This window comes from Coccidioides posadasii, chromosome 2, assembly GCF_018416015.2.
Source record: "Coccidioides posadasii str. Silveira chromosome 2, complete sequence".
NCBI lineage: Eukaryota > Fungi > Ascomycota > Eurotiomycetes > Onygenales > Onygenaceae > Coccidioides > Coccidioides posadasii.
In genome coordinates, this window is record NC_089408.1 from 362,256 (window position 1) to 383,615 (window position 21,360).

Consider the following 21,360-nt stretch of genomic DNA (forward strand, 5'->3'; position numbering starts at 1 on the left):
GTTGAGTATACTCGTGCATCGGGCACCAAGATCGGGCAAATAAGGTGCATATTCACCCACAACCAGGGCAGCAGCTGGAGGGTTTTTTTTGCCATGTTCTCTGCTCATGAAATTCGGCGCGAGAGGGTACTGGATTTGCCGATTTTGCAGGTGAATCGGGATGAGATTCATATAATCGGCCTACCTGCAATCCGCAAACCAAGCCTTTACACTATACCTGTCAGCAAAGATTCCGAAAGGCTCGAACTAGATTCTGCTCTGCCGACTACCTTTCTCAACTGCACTTGGAGCGTTTCCTTTTTATAGGTGGATCGGGCGGTTTGATGTATGTAGTATTGCGCATTAGTTGAAATCCAATTTCTCTCTCCAGTGTCTGCTGGGGTAACTATACTATAATGGTTTCTATACTATAATGGTTTCCCTCCATATTTATAAACCCGAAAAGGTATCCCGAACGTTCCTAGATATATTCGTTGATCAGGGGTTTCAACGTTTCCCGATTTCTACGTTGAGGATCGGAAGCTACGTTTCCGAATTCGGAACGTATATATTTTTAAACTTCCAAACAACCGTGGATTCGGATAAACGTATATTCCGACGTAAACGTATCGGGACTAGTGGATCTACGGTTTACAAATCCTCCCCATTTCTGCTATGGACTACTCCGTACGTCACATGACTTCCGCCCCTGACCTACTTACCTACCTCACGGGACTCCGGGCAGGTTCCATTGCTCCTCACAAGAGGACAACGTCGGATGCCAAATGTCCGCTGAATCGTAGACGAAAATGCCGTCCGAACGCGCCTCATCCTCAAGATCCGCGAAGTCCCATCGCAAGAAAAATATCATCTTCATTCATCCAGATCTTGGAATTGGCGGTGCCGAACGGCTCATTCTCGATGCCGCCCTAGCGCTCCAGTCGCGTGGCCACCGCGTAACGATATACACCTCTCACCGGGACCCAATGCATTGCTTTGAAGAGGCCCGAGATGGAACGCTGGATGTTAGGGTTGGAGGGAACACGGTGTTTCCAGCACATGTTGGAGGCAGACTGCATGTACTGATGGCGGTGTTGAGGCAGCTACATTTGGTGATGGGATTAGTACTAGAAAGGAGGAGGAAGAGGGAAGTGGGTGGTGCGGGTAGAACAAATGGCGACCAGATGATTGCTGAAGAAGACGACGCGGAGGATGATGTGTTTGTCGTCGACCAGGTTCCCGCTTGCGTTCCGCTGTTAAGACTTTTCGGGTCGGAAGTGTTACGTGGCTCGAGACGGCGAGGACGAGATCGGATATTGTTTTATTGTCACTTCCCAGATCAGCTGCTCGCGAGGAGAGATGAAGGGGGTCGGGTGATTAGGCTTGTTAAAGGCTTATATCGATGGCCGTTCGACTGGTTCGAGGGTTGGGCGATGAGTGCGGCGGACAAAGTGGTCGCGAATTCGAGGTTTACATCTCAGGTGGTTAGAGAAGTCTTCGGCGAGAGACTGAGGGCTGTGAAGGTGTTGTATCCTTGCGTTGACACGTCACAAAAGGCGCTCAAGATCGGCGGTGGGCAGACATCGTCCGCGGAAGAGCCACTTTGGGGAGGATTGAAGGTTATACTCAGCATCAATCGGTTTGAGAGAAAGAAGAATATTGAATTGGCTATAAGAGCGTATCACGGCCTTGGAAAACAGCACAGGAGAGGAACAAGATTGGTTATTGCTGGCAAGTGTTCATATGGGACCTCTCTGCCCAGGAAGATAATCTAACTCTATATTTTGATCTAGGTGGATACGACAACCGGGTTCAAGAAAATGTCCAATACCACAGGGAACTCGACTCCCTAGCGACCAATCTCGGCCTGGAGACTGCTACGTCGAAAACGGTTGTATCAGCGCTCTCCATTCCGGCATCCATAAATGTCCTTTTCCTTCTCTCCGTTCCGTCAGCGTTCAAGCAAACTCTACTTTCGTCCTCGACGCTGCTACTCTATACACCTTCACATGAACATTTTGGAATCGTTCCAGTCGAAGCTATGCATGCTGGACTCCCGCTACTGGCTGTGAACACGGGTGGGCCACTGGAAACCATTCTGGACGGTAAAACTGGATGGTTGCGGGATGCAAGTTCTGTCGAAGAGTGGTCCAGAGTAATTAAACAGGTCCTGTGGGACATGAATTCGGAACAACTTGAAGAAATGGGAAAAATGGGCCAGGAACGAGTGGAGAAGAACTTTTCTCTCTGTGCAATGGGAGATCGTTTGGAAGAAGAGATTGATGGAATGGTCAGCTCAGCGAGACCCCCGTTTCTGAGAGTACACCAGGTTATACTCTGGGTTGCCATAGCCGGTCTGGCTGTTTCCTTTCTCATTAGGATAGGGCTTGGTTTCTGTGTCGAAAGGTGATGGGCGGTCGGTATCTTACAATAAATCTAGTCACCCCATATTCTCTCACTTGAGTTCAGTGTCCTCACCGACTGGGCACCTCGAGCTCCTGTGGAGCTGGAGACGTGGGCTGTTTGAAGGTGGTGCAGTCGCGGTAATAGCACTGTGTCTAGGGGTACTGCCTGTGACGAACTCCCCAGTGATCTGCTGATTTGAGCGGTTGTGGCAACTTGTTTCCACAAAATTACCGAGCCTGTTCAGAGATCATTGGATCGACTTTGGCTTAACTTGGACTGCTGGGCGAATGCTGGTTCCGAGAATTATGGCCGAGATATGAGTATTCTCTGCTTGCGTTGCATTGCCGACATCTTTCCAACTAAGCTGGCAGAAATGTGCCACCAAGTTCGAGGGCCCAATGAAATCAGGGGCTGGGTTTCCTACATCTGTTCCCACCAAGCTCTGGAATGAGAGCCTTGGAAATGAGTGGAAGCTGTCTTTTCGTATGATCTTCAAGCTTGATAGACTATCGCGATCTGACGAGGTTACTCTAGTTTCCCCGGTTGCTAAACCCCTGGGGTGATTATCCGCTTCATTTGACGGTTATATGCGATAGCTAGCCCGTTGGCCTTCAAAAACGTGCGTCCCACGTCGAGAAATGGGGCTCTTTCTTTTGCGATTAACCGCCGTTCGTTAGTTCACCGCGTTGGGAGCTCACCTGATAAATTATGTTGCTTCGTGAGCTAAACCACCCGTTACGCCATCGACCGTTCGGCGTGTGGAACCCAGCGAAGCACTGATCCACACGGTACTTGCTGGGGGCGAGAGCCCTGCATGGCGAGGGAGCCCGTGCTTCTGGAGATGGCATAAGCTGACAAAATACCCAATTTACGAACAATCCGCACTAGTTATCCATTCCGTGTCGCATCATAGGTTGTGTAGTTACTTTCTCAACAGCAATCGGGACCATTTTCGTCTGCTATGGCTCCATTCTACATTTACAAACACCTACGTAGAATGGAATAACTAGTCAATTTATACTACGATTTACTCCGTACTCTAGCTCTCAAGGCACTTAGGCAAGGTGAGTTGCGCGTCTTGCGCTCTGGAAATGGGTCCCTCTTGAGGCCATAAGGGCATTCGACATCCGATTTGAAGGGGAATTTGTGTTATCCACGATGTGATGCGTCCCTGTTGTCGAATTAGTTAACGGGCTGTGCGGGCCGCCACGAGAGGAACCACCGTCCTCAACGAGCTTCACATGGGAGGAGAATGCGCAGGATGTTGGTTCGGATCATCGCTTGTCCAGCCGGATTGACAAGCTCGGCGTACGCATAGACTGTACGGAGTAACATCAATCAGCGAAGCCACGAGAGGGAGTCGTCGTTTCGCCCCTCCCGCTGCTCCTCGTCAATAACTTGAAAACCAAGCCCGTCAACTGGGCGCCTTGGTGCCTCAACCTTTAGCACTTCATACGCCCTTCTCATCTCTCTGTTAGACGGTGCAATCTTCCGACCAATGGATGCAGCGCCGTTGCTGATGCTATCCTATTGGCCTTCCAAGGCGACTTGAACGATGCACCGCATGCCAATGGAACCCCAACACATGGCGGACAGCGGGGATTGCCTCACCTTTTCCCAGCCCAACATGTGGTCATACTTGGCTACGGCCGTGACAACGCAGTTCGGAGCCCAAAGACAGCTAGTGGGTGTGTGATGACTATGCCCGACGTCCTCTGTGTGGTTTTGACTCAGCGCAGTATGGCCAGCTGGCTCCGGTGGAGAGCGAGGCTTCTCTCCGTTGCCAGAGCGGTACTCAGGGCATCTGGGCCGAGTTGAAACTGTCTCTGAAATTGCGAGAGTATATCCCTCGGCCAAAAACTTGCCTGTGCACAATCACTCCGACTATCTTCTCTTTCTTTTACCATCATCGGATACATACGTCCCTTTACATAGACGTTCTTGAACTCAGTACTCGCTAATATACGTCGACACACCTGCTTCTTCGCATGAATTCTGCTCTTTGACGATTGCTGCGAGAATCTCTCGCTCGCAGTACTTCGATTATCCAGCAGAAATGGAGGTTGAGGAGTGCGTTGAGCAGTTCAACGAGGGGAAAGAGTGCCCTCGATCCGCGCAACGGCCTGTCTCCGAAACGCAAAACACAGTACTCTACACTGTGCTGACCACAGAAGAAGTCGACTCCTCCATACGAGAGTTTTCGTATATCTGGTCTCCGGGAGGCTTCGATATCGGAGAACCTGATACCAATCGGCTCGGTGGCGGAGATGGGTCGTGCCATATCGCAATTTTTAAAATCGACACAGAGAACCCAGATACCCAGCAAAAGAAGCCCGAAGAATATGTAAGGTCTAACCTTTTTATTGTATTAGCTGAACCAGTCTAAATTTTTATTCGAAGGAACACTCTGTGGCAGTGGATATACAAAACGACCATCACCTGCCAACCCTCCCTGCGACCTGTTACTCTGGGAATCAGGAAGAGTCATCTTTGGATTGCTCGAAAAGTCATCGACGAGATAGCTCCAGTGTTGTAAGTTACAATCCCTACTCTGCCAATTTCACAGCTCACCAACTATTCTAGTACACCCCTATCCGCCGGTGTCCGACGGCTACTGAACCGAGTGCTGATAATCGCTCGATATCATGTGGAAGTCACAAATTCGATGGATTCACCAAAGGGCCCCCTACACAGGATGATAGAAGCGCAAAGTGAGCCCCTTTTACTCAACAAGCGGGTGCGATTGTGCAAATCTGACCTATCTTACAGCTACTCGGACTGCCTTCAAGGTGGACAGACCTATTGCAACAATCGATACAGGTTTGCTAAAGCAGACTCCGTGTCGCTGCCTGCTCATGACAGAAGGCCACACTGTCAAGAAGATATCTCCTACTGGCAGGATGCATCGAGAGGCATACAATCGTCGGATCTTCCGCGATTTCAAGTGGACCTACCATTACCCCGATCACGCTCTGTAGGGCGTCGGCTTATCTCTAGAATGAAGTTCTGGAACGCTTCTAAAGAGGATAGCGCGAGCTCGAAACCACGAAGCTATATGTCAAATTCCAAACGAAGCATCACTGCGTCCATTGCCAGTTCTTGGTCTAGAAAAGCGAAGGGATATTTGAAAAAAGCCTCGTCAAGGGACACATATCTGGCATCGAGAAGGGCGAAGAGCTCGCAACCCTCGATTCGAACGGTGTCTCCTAAGTCGATATTCTCACGAGTCCAAAAATCATCTGCTTCGAACTACTCGGATTTCATGACCGAGTTGAACTCTAGAACAAGAGTCGCGGTATCCACGCCCCCTCCAGAAACATCCCTATCCACTTGCTCTAAAGAACTTCCAACTTTGGATTTGGAGATCCAGATGCCACTAGGCGAACCCCGTCCGTTCCAATGCACTTTTTGCTTGATGCAATGGGAGAATAAGGAAGAATGGGCGTACCATGAGGCTGCTTTCCACATGAGGCCTTATGGAAACCTCTATTCCCAGGACGAAGGCGTCGTTACGCACGATGATGTGATGTTTTCAATGTCTGACGTCGTCTCCACGTTTAGCGGGTATGACAATCAAGAACCTTCCCACGACGCCGAAGCAGCTGCAGAGAAATGTATTAGCTTTGGGTATCATCTTTATTCAGACAACCCCCAGGCACTTGAAGGAGCCAAAAGGGTAGATTCTTGGAACTGGCTCGAGAAAAGAAGCAACTGGTTTTGGAATTGCGGGTTCTGTGAGCTTATTCTACGAACTTGGGCCGAGCGACAAGAACATGTTGCTGAGCACTTTGAGCAAGGCACGACAATGATCTCCTGGAATCCACTTCGGTCTCCGTATCCGATTTCAAAGTTCACCATGACACCCGTTGAAGGCTTTCCACCTTGGGACCTCTCCCCACTACACTGTCTCCAACAGCCTGGTTTCCAAGATGAAATCTATCGGTATGGCTATTGATGATCTTTCTCCTTACAATTGACTGCCGTAGCTAACCTGAATCGCAGTGCCAGCCAATGTCCGCCCGAACTCAAATGTCAAACCTGCGAAAAACATTTCCCCGACACGAACGCCTCCATCCAACACACCAAGCTCTGGCACAACACCCCAGAAAGCTGGATCTGCCCCGGTCCTGAGCACGCCAGCAACCCAGGGGTATTCTTCGACACCGAAATATATACTGAAGACGCATCAGACCTCGCGTCTCTCAATCTCGATGAGAATCCTAGCATCCAAGCCGACCAGACCTCCGTCAACGCAAAAAAGGTCTATACATACGACTACTGCCTGTGCTGCGGAGAGATATTTTCTGAGTCCCCAGCAGACTGGAGCGCACGCAAGCAACATCTCCGAGACGTGCACTGCATATGCGAGACGGACGATATTGGCTACGATCACAAGCACAATAACGGTGAACCATTCTATCGCGAAGAGCTATTCTCGTTGCACTTGGCGAACTGCCACAACGTGAGGTTGGAGTATTTGACGGAGTTTACGGAAATCTGTCGCAAAAAAGCCCAACCACCGGTGTTGATGGTTCAGTCGGGACATTTGAAGGCGTGAAGGCATCATCTCTTGTATAATAGTTCCCCTTTTTTCTTTTTTTCCTTTTCCCCCCCAAATTCTCTTTCTACGAATTTCATGTGATGGTTGGCAGCAATGTTTGCATTTAGGTATCTTTGTATTTAAAAGCAGCGATATGCATACTGGGATAAATCCAGCAAGAACGGCGTACATTGACATTTCTCTACGGAGTGACTAGCGACGAACATAAAATAGAAAAATGAGAATAAGAAAGTAGTTAAATTACAGGCTCTCTTTTCCAGCCCAGTTCTAGTGGTTCTACCTTTTCCGGACTCCTGGCAGTAATATCCCCGTCTCCATAGTCCCTGAAATCTCATTACTCATTTTTTACTGGCACTAACTATGGTTGGTTATTTATATTCCGGTTGACCAAAAAAAACATGTGACAAAGACAGCGTTGCACATCTGAGTGCGCATGGACCCAGCATCCTGTATGGGGGATATGTGGCAAATGCGTAGACCTAGCCTCTTGGGCAACATAAAATGGCTCACTGGTCCTCCCGCGCCAGATTCCATCCACCACCAAATGCTATTTAGCACACACATTCCAAGATGTCCTCCACCTTTGCTGCAGGCCCTCATTTTCAATGCTAGGAGGGTTAGGCAAGATGTCTACCACCTTCAAGACTCAGAAATTGACTTACCAAAGTTTCTAGACTCTATATCCAAGCTCCAAACACAGCTCATTATCCAAACTGTTTTGTTTTTAACCAAGAGCTTATTGCAGGAACTCCCAGATAATAAAGCTCTTCTAAAACAGTAAGCTACAAGAATCAAACATTTCATTAAGTTCCTGTTCAAGGCAAATTCTCATGAGTTGACAAGGAAAGTGTGACTGCAAAACTTAGACTGTTCATTGTTGAAGCTTTGTGGACTTTCATATACTGTTAAAGAGATGGTTGACTTGCCCTCCCATATGTTTGATTTTCTTGTTGAAAATGTTGGAGACTCTGTGCAGTGCCAAAACTTGTCACTGCTTCTATGTAGAGATGACATCAACAAGGTTGTTCTCAGTGACTTTGTCCTGGAAGCCAAGGATCTATTTATGAAATTCCTCTCCTGTTTGTCGCCGCTATCTGCTGTGAAGTCCTTGGAGCTAATAAATGAGAGAAGCACATATCAAACTGCGCCTTGCCTGACATCAACAAGATTTGGGTATGCACAATCCTTCAAATATTAGAGCAGTCTTGACATGAGCTGCAACCTCCCACTGTGAAGATCATGAGTCAGGACAGCCACTAAAGCGCATGTGTTCGGAAAAAAGATGTCTCAGGGATGAAAGTAACCACACCAGAAGAAGTAATAAGCATGCTTCCAGCTATATACAGTGAAATTGCTGACAGATGGTTAGATATTCAATACATGTATTTGAAGGCTTCAATCAGTCAAATTACACTTCTGGGTGACGCTTTTGGATGCAGTTTGTACTAGTCACCAATGGTAATTAGAAAGAGATTTAGGTGAGTCCACAACAGACTGTCTCACTATTCTGATTCCTAAAGATCCAGCACAAGACATTTTGATCATCTTGTGGGTTGGTCAGGAGGCAGGGCTTCAGATAAATAACACATTTAGCCTTGTGCCAAAGTGGAAATCTTTATCCAGCCATGAAGGATCTTGACTCTACACCTCTTTGAGACATGACCCGTGCCATACTCCACCTCTTTTGTCCATTCCCAAACTGATTCTGCGTCGTCTGGTGCCTTGGGGTCGAAGACCAGAATCAGGGATCCTCTGCCTGTTAGCCAGAAGTCAAGAAAGGAAAAAATCTAGAGATGCTGTTTTGCTCACCCAGCTCACCCGCCCAGGGGGTTTTCCATCACCCTCCTTCACCTTGGATGCCATGAGCCAACGCTTCAGGCCACGGTTTTTCAACCTGTCTGTGGGCAACGACCATCCCTTCTATAAGTGACAGCGTTCATGCTAACATGTCAAAGCTAATCTCCTTACATTACCAGCATGGCGGAGCTTTCGCCAGATGAAAAATCCATCATCAAGGACTACCTTTTAGCCGGCTCACTTGATAATGTATGCGGCTTGCTGCAAGAGGCAGAGGCAATCTACGAGACACGTCAAATCTCATCTGACAATGCCATTGATAGTCTTGACCAACTCTATCAAAGTGCGCTTTCAAAACTCCTTCATGCTCTTCAGGGAGGGGATGCAGCCTTCAACCTTCGCTCACGAATTGCCGATTAAAACGTGGCTTCTGACCTGGCAGATTTGTTCAAGCACCTTCAACGACCCCGCTTCAACCATGATTACCACTGCTATCGACCGCTGGTCCGGCTCGTCATCCAAAAGGCCGCTGACACCGACATCTGGAAAGCCGTCTACGACCTCATCGCCACTGTTTTTCGAGAAACCCCCCTGGCCAGCGTTCTCCCCTTGTTCGATGCTACTCCGGTGAGATTCATATCAGTGTCACAGAAAGGAACTGAGCAGATGTGTCAGCTGGTGGAAGGGAGGATATTTGAAGAGATATGTGGGTGCACCTTTTGAGATGTGGAGGACTTCTTCACCAAATACTTTGAAGGAAAGGATTGGAGTGTGAGGGCAGATGCCATCTGTCAATGTGTTCTAGAATCTGGCAGCAACAGTGAATGGGCCAGATTCTCTGATCCCCCTGTGCAGAATGCTGTCCTTGACTGGTGGCTTTGGTTCCAGGATAACTTCCTCTTGAATGCGCGCGGTGTCTACTTCTTGGTGGTGAGTAAGAAGGATCTCATTGGCTTGGAGGCAGAGTGACAGGTTGATCTTTTGCTAAATGCCTGAGTTCAGGGTGATTTGGGGGAGATACATGACTGGAAGAATATCTGTGTGATAGGTGAACTGAAGAAGTCATCAGATGAGATCCAGACAAAGAGCATGCTGCTTCAGCTTGCATGCTATGTGCAGGAAGTGTTTATCACTAAGCCAGCTCACCAGTTCATGCATGTGTTTGTGGTCTGTGGGACCAACATGAAGGTCTGGATGTTTGATTGCTCTGGGCCCTATCAGCTCTGGAGTGTTTGATGTTTATAAGAACACAGCATGGCTTTTTCAGATAGTTCTAGGTTATGCAATGATGAGCAATGAGGAGCTGGTCTTGACATCTTCACCACTCCAGATGGGAATGGCAGCTGAACAATAGCTGTTGATGGCACTGGAACTGCGGAGAGAACATTGCTGCAACTCAACTCTGTTCCACTGTGCTCCCAGTATGTTATTGTATGTTGTGGGACAAGCTGTTTTCTTGCAAAGGATGGCAATAAAGTGGAGGGTGTGGTGAAATTCTTATGGACATCTGACAAGTGATGGCCAGAGGTGGACCTCCAGCTCACAAACCAGAGAGATGTTCAGGGGATTGTGAGGGTCATTGGGCATCACACCATCACCAGCATTGCAGATCTATGCCACAGCCTGCTGTTCAGCAACCCTCAACCCTTTCAAACCAGGAACACCAGTGTGGCCTTATTGTTTGCGCAATCACAATCACAATCACAATGTAAGCTATCCCAATCACTCACCAAACTTCACAGACTCAGTGACAGCGGGAAGCCATCCAGAAAACACAGATCACCCAACACCAGACCACATGCAGCCAAGTGATCATGTTCCAGCAGCCAGCAGCTGAAGACAAAACAGCTCAAGAGTGAGCTAACTTTCACTGTTGAGTTGATCCATACACCTAGTCTCTTTGACAAGAATGACAAAGTGTATGACAACCACATCCTCTGCTGTCTGGTGATCTCACCTGCTGGACGGCCTGTGTATGATTATGAATCACCCTTGGAGCTGCTCATGGCACTTTGAGATGCAATAAAGGTGCATCAGTCTTTGTACCTTGACAGGAACATTCTATATAGGGATATCTTGGAGAACAACATCATCATCACCAACCCTACCAAAGTTGGCGGCATGTCGGGCGTGCTTATTGATCTTGATCTTGCCAAAGAGGTTGGTAGTGGATGGAGTGGTGCATGACACCAGACAGGCATGATGGAGTTCATGGCAATTGAGGTGCTTCTTAATGTTGATCATACCTATTGTCATGATCTTGAATCTTTCTTCTATGTGCTGATCTGGCAGTGCGCCCGTCATGGCTGGATGAAGTTAAAAAAATTACAGCTGGAATCACATGAAGGGCAAACACCGCCCAATGATAGTATGCTAAAAGAGTGGTATACTGGAATCTATAAGAAAATCGCGAGGATCAAGAGAAGTGATATGGGTGTTGACGGGTTTGCTATATTTTGTCTGAATTTCCTCTGTGGTTTGAATGCGTCAAACCACTCTGCAATGCTGTTCGGGCTATACGATTTTCTTATGGGAAGAAATGGCTTATTGTTGGCACCCCGCAGGATCCAAAGAGGCTATACGATCCTATTATCAAGGCGTATGAGGACGCGATAGCTCTACTCGAACCTGGAAAAATTTAACGTTGGAGTGTTACTTCCGACGTCGGCTCGGACAACTATAAGCCCATATACAGAGGGGCTTTCTAGTCTCAAATGTAGACCAACATCTTGCTTGCAAGCGAGAATCGCGCCCTTAGGCAACTTGAAGTAATATCTTAGAAAGCTGTTGGTGACCCTGGGAATCAAAACAGCCTGCCGCGCCAGATTTGCACCGGGTTGTCCTTGCAGTGATTCAAGTTGTACAGAGAAGGGCTCCAGATGCTAAAGGCTAGTATTCATCCATATACAATTAATATGACTAGAGATAGATGCCTACCCACTGCGAATCGGTCTGCAAACGGCGCCGTAGTACACTCCAGTTCAAAGACGACTTGGTTTTCGATTCTGCCCCTCAAATTGTCCTTGTCCTTGCTTTATCACTTTGTCCACCTCCACATCTAGAATCACCCCAGCAGGCTGCCAGGTATGCTCCCATGCAACAAGAACCCACTGCTTTCCGTTTTCCAACTTTATGGTCCAGGAGTTTTTTGTATTGCCAAACCAGGGCGGCCTGGTTCCCGTGCTGGGGGTCTGCTGAAGGAGATCGACAACTGTCGCGAGGGGGGTGCCATTTGTTCCCGGTTATGCCGCTCAAGCCCTTGCGCTTGGGAAGCCGCTTTGTTTGTAGAAGGCCTGTTTTCTCATTGTCGGATACGTGTTCCCTCTTGATTTTGAAATCAGGCAGCGACGTAACTTCCGCACGCGGCGACGGTCAAAGAAGAAGAATTTATTTGTTTATTTTTATTTTATTTTATTTTTTTTTTTTCGAAAAATGGAGAGCCGTTTTCGAAATTTGCAGCCAGTCATTTAAGTAGTTTTATGAGCAACACCAACCATTGTGAACGGTTTCGTGGTCTAGGGGTTATGACACCGGATTTTGACTTCCAACACCAAACTTCCGGTTGCCTGGGTTCGAATCCCAGCGAGACCTTACTTTTCTTTTTTGGCCTTTATTTTTTTTCTTTCCTCCACTTCCATTTTTCCTAACCTTGAAATTTTAAATGAAGAGCAAACTTTCACTACCACTTGACAAACTTGAAGCTTGGAGATAAATGATCTGGGAATGTCATGCGTTGAACGCCTTCTTACATGGATCAAAACTTATAGATACGATAGCGAGACGAGGCGGGAGAGCTTATCATTCTTGAACGTTCCTCACGGACAATGCGATGTTCGCGTCGCACACCAATAGAACTTTGAAACACCAGTCGGGCTCCCGATCCATCGTATTAGACGTCAATCTTTCCAAGTCCTGGGTATACTGTATTTGTTTAGCCTAGGAAATCCCATAAAGCTATATGCAAGCACTGCTACTAACCACTCAACCGGACGCTGTTTACCCAATGTACGCAAGCCTCAAGATGCTCAAAAATAAATAAATAGGTAAATAAATCCATCTCGGCAGCCAAAATACTAAACCGGCTGTGAATAGGGCAAGGATTGATGGATGTAATTAGATATCGGTCGAAGCGGGATCCAAACTTGTGAATATTTTATGGAGGCGCTTGCTCACTGCGGGGCCAATTCGCGCCTCGGTCAACGCCCCGGATTTATTTGCGCATTTCTGCATGAAACAGGGTTGTTAGCACCATAAGCATGGAAAGCGGGGAACCGGCTATACCTGTGCATCTTGGAGCCTCAACGGTCCGTGCTCTCTCATTCCATTTACTAGGTCTCTCACACTGCTATATTCCACCGCGACGCCATACGCTACCGGTGCTGTTACTCGTTGGATCTCCTCCAACATCCTGATATATGTATCATCCACATCCACTCCGGATTTCACCTGTCCAGAATCCATGCAAAACACAGCATCTTGCACGTTGAGTCGCTCTCGTCGGTACGGAATTGTAGATATGTGTTCCGTGAAATTCTTGATCCACTCGGCAGACTCCGCTGCAGCAGCAGCGTGATAGATTAGGCAGTTATGCTGAACTTGAAGTTGAAGCAACGCGTCTTCAATAGCATCGTCGTCAATGGGGGGTTCCGGTAGCGCGGCCCTTTTTGACCTTCTATTTGAAGGACCCGATTCAGTGGCGGAGTTGCCGAGCTCAACCATCTGTCGCCGAACGGCAGCCTGATATGCTCTGTTTCGAACATTTTGATTTTTCCGCATCCATGCAGCCAGCCCCTCAATGAGGTAGATTGGTTTGCAGCCAGGATAATCTCGCAAAAGTTTCCGCAGGTGGGACTCGACGCTCTGATCTACCTCAGGAGCGACCACTAGGTTCACAAATTCCTGCGCACTCAAGAAGCACAAAACATGCTCTTCTCTCCGGATTTTCAATGGACATGGCTCCCAATGGCCTACTTCATCGTTGTAAAAAGCAGTGATCTTGCGTCGCCAGGATACGATATTCGGTATTTTCGTGGAAACAAATCTTATCTGCACCCCAAGATGGCGCATATATTCACCAACTTGGCTTCCCACACTAGAATCCTCAAAAGATTGAGACATATCAACTAACATCTCCGGAGTGCTCTCCTTCTTATTGATTTTTAATTTGTTCGCTTGTGCAATGTCCGCGGCGAACTTTTTTGCTTTCTCCTTTTCTTCTTTTAAATTACGCTTACGCTCTTTTTCTTCTGCCTTTTCTTTTTCACGCCGGAATTTAGCCGCTTCTCTTACAAGAGCTTTAGCTGTCTTGTCGGAAGCAGAACTGTCCGCGAGTCGTTTTACTCTAGTTCGAGCCACTCTTGGAAGGCCTGAATCCTCATCGGACAAAGATATGCTAGCTTTAGACTTTTTTTTTTTTAAGATGTCAGCTCCTCAAATAAACCAACAGGGCAGAGTGTTATCTCACCTTCATAACCGCTTTCGCACTGTCCTCTCGTCGATCATGTAGCCTGACTAAAAGACTGGAGGTACGATCAGAGTACGCCAGCCGAGAAGCAGAAGGAGGAGCGGGGTCAAAGCAGTTTGGTAATATTCCATTGCCTTCCAGGTCCTCCGAATCATTATCGATGATAATCACATCCGTAGAACCCTTTGGATCTCGTCCACGGTAAGAAACACGAGCTCTACCCCCAGATGAGAGCCGTATGTCAGGATCGGAGATCTCGTCATCCCAGTCCTTGAAACGGCGGGATCGGTTTCCCTCAAATTGATAGCTCTCCCCAACCTGGGGGGAATCATCCGCAAGCAAGGAGGACAGCACAGCTCTCGCATTTGGACGGGGCTGGGGCGATATCGATGAAATATCCAAAGAGGGGCTCAATCTCTGCCGTTTTGGCGGATTTGTAACTTCTTCAATATCAAACAGCGAATCATCCAAAATGTCCGAGAGGATATCTTTGCCGCGTCCAAAAGACCTACGTTCGCTAGTTGATGGTCTTGATGCTGGTTGCTGTAGACATATCTCCGGGGATGAAAGTAAGCTAATAATCTCAACCATAATTTCACGGGTTAACTAAATATTGTTGCAATCCTCAATCATGAATGGGTATCGTCAAGCTCCCGGGTTGAAACGCAAAGTGTCACTCAAGGGTTAACGGATGGGTAATTCCGACAAAAGAACTACCAAAAATTGGATAGGTCCAAAAAAAATGCTACAGCACAGAAAGGAATTAAAAAGAAAATCCCCTTATCGTCAGTATCGAAGCCTGAGCAGAGCAGGTAAGTCGACGGACTGATCCCAAACAGAGATGAGGTTCGTCTCGGTCAGAATGCGAAAAGGAGTTACTTCTGATGCCTGGTGTTGCCTCACGTGATAAATATTTTTATTTTTCCAGTTTAGGAATAGTTTGAACTTTAAGTCTCCTGCGAAATTAAAGCCGATGGAGCGTACATTTCGGTGGCAAAGAAGAAGATATGCTATGGACTGTATGGAAATTCGGAGATCCCGAAATTCTATCAGTCTATTCATAGTGATCTATGCATAATTTAACTAGCTACGCGAGATATCAAATCCAAAAATACCAGCACATATCTCCGCCTATGATAAACCAAACAACGCCATGCTAGTTAGGGAAAATGCTTAGAAATGTGTAGAGTCCGCAAGCGAATGATGATAGCGGATATGGATGAATGCACTGTCATACTATCACGCCTCGCTTCCTCCACCCTCTCCACGCAATCCCCCAGAATATCGCCGCTACCCAGGCGCTCGCTGTACAACCCAACGCCCAGTATCCATAGCAACTCCATCCACGACACTCACTCTCACCAGGACTAATCGCAGCCTCATACCCAGCGGAATATACCACGCCCCAAACCGTGGCTCCCAGAGCCGGAACCATAGCCACAATTCCCCAATTCGTGCCGAAATTCTCCACGCCCCATACAACGGAGATGATAATGGGTACAAGAGAGAAGGCAGCGCCGTAGCCTAAGCCAACAAGGGATGTGGTAACGGGGAAAGTGGATGGGTAGTTAAGTGCGAGTGGGGTAGATAGGTAGAGATAGCCGAAGGAGAGTAAGATGGCAGAAGGAATGAGGAAGATAAGGCGTGATAGAGTGAGACGGACTTCAGGTGTGGCTAAATCTGAAGGCTCATGCGGGACTTGTAGGTGTGAGTGCGGAATGGGCGCGAACATGTCGGAAAGTGAGCCAGTCAAGAGGCGGGCAGCTGTGGAGGTAAGGGCGATGATGGTTACGTGAGTGGATGGGTAGCCGGCCGGTGGAGGTAGGTTTGGGGGGTATGAGGGAGGACTTAGCGTGTTGATAACTGTTCCGACCTATTAGGATCAATGGTATTAGCAGGGTTGCAATGCTTCGATGAAGCATTATTCTGCGGTAAGATAGAACATACGTTATTGATATATGCTTCTCCTGGACCGGACGCGAGGAAGAAGCCTGCAGCAAGACACCACATTGTCTTGTCCCTCAAAAAGATCTTCGTTTCCTGATTAAGAAGCCAAGTTTTTTTCTTTTCTTCTTCCCGTGACGAGGTGACTGAATCACCATCGTCTCTGGCTCTTGAACTTCCACTGTGGTCTGGCCCAAATGTCCCATATGAAGCTTCGACTTCCTCTCTCGAATGGAAAAAGGGGCTCTCATCAAGGTATCCACTTCGCTCAAGCTCCTCCACAGCTTCATCGATCAGCTTGTCCTCATCAACAAGTCGCAGAGCGAACAATCCTATGACCCCAACGCTGAAGAGCATAATGGCTAAAAATAAAAAGTATTTGAACACATCCACGTCTCCCTTTTCACCGTTCGGGCCGTGTTCATAGAGAAGGTGCCTTCCGATTTGGCTCTGCCACATTCCGCTTAGCCCAAACGCCGCAATGGGCATCGCTAGCATAAATCCCTTATGCTTGCTCCGCGCGAAGTTCTTCGCACAGGTGGTCACGGCAGCCAAGTACATCGAGGCAGTCCCCGCACCGACACCCAGGAATCCAAGGATCATAATGAAGTATGGCCATCCTGACCCGCCAGCGTCTGGTGGGGGTCCAGATTTGTACGTCAACGCTGCCAGCAGGTATCCTGGGCCGAAAAAGAACGCTGATAATATTGCAACCGACCCAGGCGAGTATCTATCACAGAGGTAGCCAAAGATTGGGACTGGGAGGTACATCGCCAGCTCTGCGGCCACAGCGACGGCATTAACGCGGAACTGTGTATAGTGAAGACGAGAAAGGAGGAGCGGTCCATAGACCGAAAACCCGGTGATGCTTCCGGCGCAGGAACTGGATATCATGTACGTCAGTTTTCACTTCATGGATAATGCGACAGCCGCACTGAAAATAACTGCTCACAGGGCTAGACGACATACGCTGTTAAGACGCCCCAGACGAAGCTTCCCATTCTCACTAACTCCCTCCTCATCAACTCACGATCCCTTCTTACAATCTCGGTCACAACGTCACAGAACAAGCCATCCGATTCGTTGGAACATCGGCCCAGTTGGCCAGCGGCCCTTCCGTTTTCCACGTCCTCACCGCCGAGCAAACGGCGGTTAGCGTCGAAATCCCGTTTGTCAATGTGCGCTCCACCATTACGCCCGCCACCCCCGTTTGCGTGGCCCATGATGAGTGAGTGTTCTCCCTTTTGAGGACGTCGTAATAGGGCTCTTGCAGCTCAGGGTATGGCAACGGAACACTCTCTTGCCTTTCTGGAGCTTCGACTGGCACTCTCCTACACCCTTATGAAAAGTAAGCGTCGAATGATAATATTGTGTTAGCAAGATAGCCGCTTCATTCCATCCCGAAGATACGTTGCCTCGGATATTGAGTCACGACTTGATGATGCCATCCGGTAGGCGCGAAGGATGCAATTTCGTAAAAAGTATAAAAAAGGTCTCAAAACACCATGGCAAGCCTCATTTTAAAAAAAAAAAATTTAAAAAATAATAGTAATAGGTAAAAGGGTCATCATTTGAAAGGCCATTTGGAAAGGAAGCCTGGTGTCTCAACAGGCGGTGTTTGGGGAGCGAAACTGGGGTGAGGTGAGGTCATCAGGGACAACTTCCCCCAGCCACGTCTGCTGGCAAATCCCGAGGCACAAGCCACTTAACCAAGCCACATTTAATGCCCAGATCATTGGGCGGTGTTGTAAGAGGTTACCAGGCAGACAACCATAAGTCAACTACGAAATTCGACCTCCAAGAAAAGGGCGCTGTACTCGGTACTCCGTACCGCTGTACTCCAGGCGGAGGATTTATTGAAGAGACCGACGAGAGTCGATTTCGCTTCCCTTGATCCATATTTGCCCTTTCAAGGACGGGTACGGAGCAGATGCATTCTAGAACACTCATAATTACAAATACTTTTGACGTCGGCGCCAGTGAAGCTCTCCCAATTTCTGAGCTGTACCCCGGCATATGCAAGACGGAATGCGGGGAGCGAAGATGGTATTTGTGGAGTTTTCACCCTCATGAGTTTGGGATTCGCGGTGCACATCTGTAAAGTGGTGTTTTGCATGAGATATTCTCAAACATTAGCAGGCATCGAGCGTAAGATCAAAACGGAATCTGCGAATCCCCCGCCTTTGACCTTTATTCGAAGACCAATAACAGAGATAATTAATGTATCATACGCCCTGTGATGAACTTCAACAAGACAAGACGTAGCATTGTGTTTGTCAGCATCAGCTTGGTTGCCTCGTATTCAAACCACGCTCCTGTACTCCATAGTGTACAGGCATATATATATATGCTTCATCGTAGGCATGCTGGCGTTAGATGAAAGCCCATCAACAACTCACGCAGAGTCATTGGCATGAACACAATCATACTGTAATAGGATCAAAAAGACAACATGGCTGGTTCATCTCGCCCAACCTCAATCACAGGAGGATGTGTGTGCGGCGGAATAAGATACACGATCCACTTCACTCCTGATATGAACTGGCCCGCAACCAAGGTAAGTTATCTAGCTTTGTTCTCACGAGCGCAAGATGTCAAGGAACTGCTTGTTGATTCCAAACAGAACGCAACCTGCCAATGCACGCGATGCCGTAAATTCACTGGGAGTTTAGTACCGCAGCTCCTCACTGTCCCGACTGCAAATATTCACCCACCACTGTCTTCACAGCCCGCCTATAAGGCATTTCAAACCCCAGAAAACCCAGCTGGTCATAGAATGTTTTGCTCCAGTTGCGGAAGTTCCATCGCGTACCAAAATACCAACAGAGCACAGGACACGGAGGTGTACCTGGGCTCATTAGACGAGGAGGTTTTGTGTGGAAGGAAGGGAGAAAGCACAAAGACAGAGTGGGGGGATTGGCCAGAGCGTATTGGTGGACTGGGTGTGGATATTTGCAAGACACAGAGACATATTTGGGTTGAAAATGCTATTCCAGGACTCACAGATGGTATGACAGGCCAGAAGTGGTTAAAGGAACCACCGGAAGGAAAGCCATTTGAAGGCTGTGATTTAGCCGGACTTAGAGAGAAGTGTGAAGCTTAGTTTTCTTTCCTGGGAGAAGACCCAAATCAAAATATCACACGGCTTTGTCCTTTCTTTTTTTTTTATTTATTTTATTTATATTTTTGAGCGAAATCGTTATCCGAGGCGAAGGAATCTTCGAACCTACATAAATCATGCAATGCAGCTACCTACATCATACTTTTTTTCTCGTAGTAGCTGACTGGGAAGCCGTGCTCTTTGCATTGTCGATAAATGCTCACCGTGGCGCCACGTTCTGTGCGAGAATTGTCCTATGGGACCTGGGAGATTCAGTCCTACCCCAGCTTAGCCTCCAAGGAGAGGGGCTGGGGAGGTACCTTGCGTGCCCAAGAGGCCTGTGTCGTTGTATGAACGGGCGCTTCAGCCTGATCTTTCCGCAGCGAGCGCGTATTTTAGGTCTGGGCCAGAGATGAAGGAGCGCGGGTTTGATCGGGAGAACGTGTAAACCTTTCCAATTTCGAGGATCATGATCGTGATTGTGTTAATCTACCAAAGGGGTAGTTATCCGTTCCTCATCTTGGGAGTCGACCGGTGGGACGAAAAAAATTGGGCCCCCCTCTTTAGGGCCACATCAGTCATGGATATTTTTCCAAACCAAACATCATGATGCTCAAATCCGGCTGTTGACTCGGGATCCTGCTTCAGTGTGTTGATGTCAGCCGGAGAGGCAGCGTTTTCCCAGCATCATCTAGAAAATAGACACTTAACAGAATTGAGCCTTTCGACAGCATGTGGGCGGGACGTTGGCTGAAATTGAATCTTTTCAGGGCAAACGGCTGCGATCCACAAGAAAATTGGACTGGCGGTCTGTACGGAGGAGGTCCACAACGCAAACCCACACCCACCGGCTAGGGCAGCAATCAAGCTCAGAAATATACTCCCTCGAGAGATCCCTGTGGTTCTCCGTGACCTGGGACGATTTACCGGTCAAGTCGTGTCGCTCAGAAGGACCACGATACTGAAACGGGGCAACGGACGGCCGTGTCGGTACCAGTTGTGGCGCAGCGAAGGTCCAGAGTGAGAGACGTTCGATACCAAACTCGTTTGGATGGATTCCGGGGGGGAGTGAATTGCTAAATACATAATAACGTCTGGCCAGGATTTGCTGTGTGACTGTGCGTTTTAGGTGTTGTTGAAGAAGTTTGCAGACGGGCGTCGCATTAGCAGATCGGGCCCGCAAGGTACGGTGTGGCCACACAAACGGTCACGTTCTAGGATGATTGGTGGACTGGAAGCTTCAGCGAAAGGGCACGGACAGGGAACGCGCACGTAAACAATGTAGGTTTTGGCCGGTCAAACAGAGGGCTTGAAACTGCAGCTTCGAATCCTCGGCCGTCGTTTGCCTGGGTTTCATTCCTTTGCCGTCGTCCGTCCACCAAATGCAACATCTATCTCTTTTTTGTTTTTCTTTTTTCTTTTTCCTTTTTTTTTTTTTTTTTTTTTTGTTTTTAGAATCGGTAGCAAACCGACGAGGCGAGCGGCATGGCAGTTGGGCTGGACCTTCGGAGCAAGGGGCCTCCTGCAAATGGACGTATCCAGAAGTCACCGGGGCAAGAAAGGTTCAAAACTCAAGCACGAGTCGACGGAAAGGCTTTAACTTCAAGCAGCGCAGAAGATATAATCACTGCCATGCTCCGTATGGAGTGGTCAGGACAGGAGGATGCAGAGTAAAACTCCTCTGTTCTCCGGAGCGATCCCTGCGTCCTGTTTGCACCACGCAAACCACCCATGTGCACCCTGGTTGATGACTTACACCTCCGTCTGCCACGGACCGGCCTTCAGCCTGTAGGATCCGGTGAGCGCGCAACGTGACCGGTCTGCGATCGATCATGAAGGCCAATAAAGTTGTACGGCGTTAAGTCGACTTGGCTTCGGGCGAAGCTGAACCTTTGCCAGAGCCGCCACAGAGGTCAAGCTGAACTGTTTGGCCGAACCTCCCAGGTGCCCGCCCCCCAAAAAAATAATGCCGCTGGGGAGCTCCCAAGGTTGCGCTGTTGTTTTCGCTGCATTGCGCTGCCCTGCCGCCGGAACGGAAACCCACCGTTCTGAGCCAGCCCTGTGGCTTGGATTATTACACTGCTGTAATTAATTTTGCACGCCCTGAGC

General features: G+C 48.3%; 6 protein-coding genes and 1 non-coding gene across 7 annotated transcripts; 5 read left to right on the plus strand and 2 right to left on the minus strand.

The window, feature by feature from the left end:
• Window positions 1-759: 759 nt before the first annotated feature.
• On the plus strand, window positions 760-3,351 carry ALG2 (Alpha-1,3-mannosyltransferase-like protein). Its single transcript, XM_066123891.1, has 3 exons — window positions 760-1,716; window positions 1,773-2,868; window positions 2,920-3,351. Exons 1-2 carry the CDS (start codon window positions 789-791, stop codon window positions 2,387-2,389), a joined length of 1,545 nt encoding a protein of 514 aa, XP_065979966.1. The 5' UTR covers window positions 760-788; the 3' UTR covers window positions 2,390-2,868; window positions 2,920-3,351.
• Window positions 3,352-4,441: 1,090 nt separating this feature from the next.
• On the plus strand, window positions 4,442-7,107 carry D8B26_002607 (uncharacterized protein; the record flags this gene model as incomplete). Its single annotated transcript, XM_003069083.2, has 5 exons — window positions 4,442-4,729; window positions 4,786-4,917; window positions 4,969-5,096; window positions 5,155-6,327; window positions 6,388-7,107. 5 exons carry the CDS (start codon window positions 4,442-4,444, stop codon window positions 6,941-6,943), a joined length of 2,277 nt encoding a protein of 758 aa, XP_003069129.2. The 3' UTR covers window positions 6,944-7,107.
• A 1,816-nt stretch (window positions 7,108-8,923) lies between these two features.
• On the plus strand, window positions 8,924-9,979 carry D8B26_002608 (uncharacterized protein; the record flags this gene model as incomplete). The annotated part of the gene is made up of 4 exons (XM_066123892.1): window positions 8,924-9,086; window positions 9,186-9,370; window positions 9,599-9,673; window positions 9,746-9,979. The coding sequence occupies 4 exons, from the start codon at window positions 8,924-8,926 to the stop codon at window positions 9,977-9,979; spliced, it is 657 nt and encodes a 218-aa protein (XP_065979967.1).
• Window positions 9,980-12,247: 2,268 nt separating this feature from the next.
• Window positions 12,248-12,334, plus strand: D8B26_002609. The gene has a single exon. It is a non-coding gene; the product is annotated as a tRNA-Gln (tRNA).
• Window positions 12,335-12,856: 522 nt separating this feature from the next.
• On the minus strand, window positions 12,857-14,798 carry D8B26_002610 (uncharacterized protein; the record flags this gene model as incomplete). The annotated part of the gene is made up of 3 exons (XM_003069084.2): window positions 12,857-12,967; window positions 13,025-14,146; window positions 14,208-14,798. The coding sequence occupies 3 exons, from the start codon at window positions 14,796-14,798 to the stop codon at window positions 12,857-12,859; spliced, it is 1,824 nt and encodes a 607-aa protein (XP_003069130.2).
• Window positions 14,799-15,243: 445 nt separating this feature from the next.
• On the minus strand, window positions 15,244-17,669 carry MCH1 (Putative monocarboxylate transporter mch1). The gene is made up of 3 exons (XM_003069085.2): window positions 17,121-17,669; window positions 16,155-17,034; window positions 15,244-16,080 (listed from the first exon to the last, which is right to left on the minus strand). The coding sequence occupies exons 1-3, from the start codon at window positions 17,372-17,374 to the stop codon at window positions 15,439-15,441; spliced, it is 1,776 nt and encodes a 591-aa protein (XP_003069131.2). The 5' UTR covers window positions 17,375-17,669; the 3' UTR covers window positions 15,244-15,438.
• A 934-nt stretch (window positions 17,670-18,603) lies between these two features.
• D8B26_002612 (uncharacterized protein) lies at window positions 18,604-19,254 on the plus strand (the record flags this gene model as incomplete). The annotated part of the gene is made up of 2 exons (XM_066123893.1): window positions 18,604-18,708; window positions 18,775-19,254. 2 exons carry the CDS (start codon window positions 18,604-18,606, stop codon window positions 19,252-19,254), a joined length of 585 nt encoding a protein of 194 aa, XP_065979968.1.
• Between the last annotated feature and the right edge of the window lie 2,106 nt (window positions 19,255-21,360).